The sequence below is a fragment of the Terrapene carolina genome, unplaced genomic scaffold (genome assembly GCF_002925995.2).
Source record: "Terrapene carolina triunguis isolate 2854851 unplaced genomic scaffold, T_m_triunguis-2.0 Scaffold34460, whole genome shotgun sequence".
Lineage (NCBI taxonomy): Eukaryota > Metazoa > Chordata > Testudines > Emydidae > Terrapene > Terrapene triunguis.
The window spans coordinates 1-4,369 of record NW_020698811.1 but is presented as its reverse complement, the minus strand read 5'-3'; the positions used below and the strand labels follow the sequence as shown (position 1 = coordinate 4,369).

The window sequence follows — 4,369 nt, the reverse complement described above, 5'->3', positions numbered from 1 at the left end:
TGGGTTAGAGCGGGGAGGCTGGGAGCCAGGACTCCTGGGTTCTCTCCTCGGCTCTGGGAGGGGAGTGGGGTCTGGTGGTTAGAGGGGAGGTGGCGGCTGGGAGCCAGGACTCCTGGGTTCTCCCCTCACAGGGCTGACGTCTCACCTACAAGAGGCCCCTCCCCTCCCCGAAACCCAGGTCAGACTGAATCACCGGGAATTCCTGACGTGACATCTGCTGCACCCCCCCACCGGCATTGCTCACGTGCTGCCCCCCCCCCAGGGAACCCAGCCCCCCCCATTCAGGTGGGGTTCCAGGAAGGTGGGGCAGGGTTCTTATTTGGCCCCCACTGGGGCTTCTTCCGCTGTCCCCCCCCTGTGCCCCCTAATATCCCTGCCCTGCTGTGTCAGTGCCAGCCCCCTGCTCCCCATGGGCCCTCTCCCCACAGGCTCTGTGCCTGCTGCCCCCCACAGCCTCAGGCAGTTGCTATGGACCTCTGCAATCCCCTGGCAAGCCCCCCGCAGTGTGCTCCCGGCTCCCCCCCCCCAGCCTGCCCCCGGTTCCCCCCCCCCCCCCCCCCCCCCCCCCCCCCCCCCCCCCGTGCCCCCCGCCCCCCCCCCCGCAGCGTGCCCCCGGCTCCCCCTGCAGTGTGCCAGCCGGCAGAGTCAGGCCCTGCCTGGCGGGGTGTGCGGAGGGGCACGGGTGACAAGCCAGGGCCGTGCCCCATGGCAGGCTGGGGGGGGGCTCCCGGCCTCTCCCAGGAATCCCAGGAATCCTCCTGGCCCCAGCCCAGCCCCAGCGACTCACATCCCGGCTCCCTGTGCCAAGCAATAGGGATCCAGTGTGTGTGTGTGTGTGTGGGTGTGTGTGTGTGTGGGGGGCTGTTAGCCAGGACTCCTGGGTTCTCTCCTGGCTCTGGTAGGGGAGCGGGGGCTGGTGGTTAGAGCAGGGGGGCTGGGAGCCAGGACTCCTGGGTTCTCTCCCCAGCCCTGGGAGGGGAGTGGGGTGTAGTGGGTCAAAGCGGGGGTTGGCTGGGGGCCAGGACTCCTGGGTTCGCTCAACAGCCCCCACGTCTGCCTTTCCAGGAGCCCTTCAGCAGTCCCTCCCACAAGGCCTCGGGCCGCTTGCAGGGCCGGCTCTTGCCACAGGAGGCGAGGAGAGAGCTGCAGCAATCTGCCAGCCTGGGGGGGGGGGGTGTCCAGGGCCTCATGGGAACCCCCAACCCCCCCAACCCCCGAAACTCAGCCAGGGCCACTCATCTCCTAGCAACTGATCTGCCTCGGCCCAGGGCGCCTACCGGGGGCAGAGTCTGAAAGCGCAGGGGGCTCGGCCCAGACCCAGGGACCCCTCACTGGCAGCATCAGTGGAGCTGGGGGGCACAAGGGGGACCCCAGGGCTGAGGAAAGGGAGGAATGTCTCTGACGGGGGGGGGGGCGGTAGGGACGGACCCTCCCTCACCCCATCCCAGGCTCTGTCAGTCGAAGGCAGCGGACGCGTAGGAAGGAAAACTCTTTATTGGATGCCCTGCAGGCAGGGGGTGTGGGGGGTGTGTGGGGGGGCAGAGCAGGGCTCCGGTCCCGTCCCTGCACCAATGGATAATAAATTAAGCATCAACTCGGAGGGGGGGTCGGTGGTGGTGGGTAATCCATCCCCCCAGGGCAGTAACTGGCCCCATTGGCAGCCAACCAGCTGAGGGATGAGACCGCGCCCCCTCTTTCCCCCCCAACATGGGGCGCTAAGGGGCAGGGGGCAAACGGGAGAGACACCACCCCCTCCATCCCCAGGGGCTGTTGTCTGACAGGGTAAAGTTCCTCCTGAATAAATATTTAAGCCCTAGGAGACGTCATAGATAGCAAAATAAACTGTATGTGTGTGTGTGTGCGTGCGCACGCTGCCTGCCTTGTGTGTACTTATGTTTGTGTGTCTGCGAGGTGTGTGTGTTTGGATAGTGCAGATGTGTGTGTTTTGTGTATTGGAGCAGGGGTGTGTGTGTGCGTTTGTATGTTGTCTGCCCGTGTGGCCATATGGATGTGCAGTCTGGCAGTGCTGTGTTGTGTTGTGTTGTGTCGCACCCCCTCTTCTAATCCAGGCCTTTAACAGGCAAAAAAAAAACCCAAACCCTCCAGCATCTCAAGGGTTAACGGATCTATTACAGGGCAGTCTACAGCGCTAGATAATCTATACGTATCTACCTATAGAGTGGATAGGGCCCCTCTGAGCAGCAGCCACTACGGGAGTTCCCAGTAAGGGAAATCTCCCTCTGCCACTAGCACTACGGGGTCTATGACACACAGGGGGAGCATTTTCGATTCCAGCCAGCAGGGGGCGATGGTGTCACCTTCACAGATGCACCCTCAGGCAAGCGCAAAGAACCCAGGTGTCCTGCTCCGGTACCGGCCAGGACTTTCCTTCCGCTCGGCGGCAGGCTCTCGGTGCTAGGGTGGCGCATGGGTGGAACTGACGCCAGGACGCCTGGGTTCTCTCCCTGGTTCTGGGCAGGGAGCACCAGGGTCTAGTGGGTTAGAGCAGCGGGGCTGGGAGCCCGGACTCCTGGGTTCCGCGCAGGGCTCAGTGCAGCAGTACCGCGAGCAGGAGCGTGAGGGTGACGAGGCCAAAGTTGCTGCCGAGGCCAAAGGCTCCGCTGGGGTAGGGGGGACGCGGCTTCCCTGGGGTGTTGGCGTACAGCCAGTCGCTGGAGTTCTTCACAAGCCCCTCCACCGGGTCCAGCCCCAGGGCACTGGCGTTGCCAAGGTGACCTCGCAGGGAGCTGTTGGGCGTTTCCACGGTGATGGGGAAGGAGATGGTTGGCCAGTCCCGGTCGCCCTCGGTGCGCTCCAACGAGCCCTCCGGCTTGGCGACTGTCTCCGGGGCGCCGGGATGGGTCCGTGCCGGGATGTCTTGGCCGACCGGAGCCACTCCCGGGCGCTTGGTGCAGAGGGTCTTATTCTTCCCCCGGTGGGACCCGGCTCCGGCTCCTCCGGCGGCCAGGATGGTGCCGGTGGGGCTGGCTGGGGAGGCGCTGGGCTGGCTGGAACTTCCCTCCTTGTCCTCAGAGAAGAAGCTCTCATTCTGCCTGGTGGCGAGATGGGGGATGTGGACTACGGTGTCGATCTGGTTGCCGGGGGAGCCGGGAGTCGAGCCGTCGGTGCTGTGGGTGGCGCTGCCCTCGGCCACAAAGCTCTCTCTGGCTGACCCGGTGCGGCTTTCGGTGCCGGAGCCACCTGCAGGAAAGAGAGATGGTGAATCGGTGGCGCCGTGGCCAGCTCCTTCGGCAACGACCCCGTCACCGGGGCTCACCGGGCTGCTGCCGGCACCGGACGGTGCATCGGCAGAGCTGTGGCCGTCTCTTTCGGCAACAAAGACCCTGGCACTGAGAGCTGTGCTAGCTCCGATGTGGGCTGACGACTCGGTAGAGCCATCACCGTGGTCCAGCCGCGGGGAGTCGGTGCTGCCGGCGGAGACAAAGGCCTCACCGGTAATGTGGTCCCGGGCAGAGTAATTGGTTTCTTCCTCGCACTCCTCTTCCTCATCGTTTGTGTGGGCCAGGCCGCTGCCGGCTGGAATCTCCCGGGTGTTCTCTGGTGTCTTGTTGGTGTCCGGCTCCGAGCGGCTGCTCCCGTCCAGGACGATGGTAGTGGGGCCGCCTGTAGCCCTGGGATCAGGGTGAGGGATGCCCGTCGGCCGCGCGGGGTTGCTCTCGGAAAAGACCCCTCCTGCACTGAAGGCGTTGTCCCTGGATCCAGCGTTGTCGCGGTCTTCGGCAGACGCGGTCCCGTGGCCGCCTGTTGCCACGTGGCTGGGGCGCGGGGTGACGCCCTGTCCGCCTGTAGGCGACGCGGCATGGTTCCCGGCGACAAAGGCCCCTCCCTCCTCCAAGCCCCGCCCTTCGGAACTCTCGGTGGTCTTCGCCTCCCGGTCGCCGTGGCTCCCTGCCAACGGAGGGTGGCCCCCAGCAACGGGGACCACGTCCTCCTCCTCCTCGTCTTCCTCCAGGATGCAGTCTGGCTTGGGGGTGGGGGCGTGGGTGGGGGAGGGGTGGCTGGGCCGCCCCTCGGCCACCCGCCCATCCATGATGCGGGTGTTACAGAGGCTCCCGGTGCAGCAATAGACCTCGGCGCCGTCCAGCTCCTGCACCAGGGCCAGCAGCGAGCTCTGGCACATGGCCGGGGTGGCGCAGCCCTTAAAGGTCACCAGGACTGAATCGTCGCCACCTGCAGGCAGGAGGGCAAAAGGTCAGAATTCCCCAGAGCCAGCCATCAGCCCGCCCTGGGGCCGGATGGGAGCCGGCGCCCCCCGGAGGGGAAAGCCCCCGCGTCCCAGTCCCCGCCCCGGGGCCGGATGGGAACCGGCGCCCCCCGGAGGGGAAAGGCCCCGCGTCCCAGTCCCCGC

General features: G+C 66.1%; 1 protein-coding gene across 1 annotated transcript; it reads right to left on the bottom strand.

Annotated features, from left to right (window-relative positions):
* Positions 1 to 1,940: 1,940 nt before the first annotated feature.
* LOC112119044 (mucin-1-like) lies at positions 1,941 to 4,191 on the bottom strand (the record flags this gene model as incomplete). The annotated part of the gene is made up of 2 exons (XM_024217578.2): positions 1,941 to 3,201; positions 3,454 to 4,191. Coding segments are annotated over 2 exons (1,391 nt in total), but the record flags the coding sequence as incomplete, so codon positions are not given.
* Between the last annotated feature and the right edge of the window lie 178 nt (positions 4,192 to 4,369).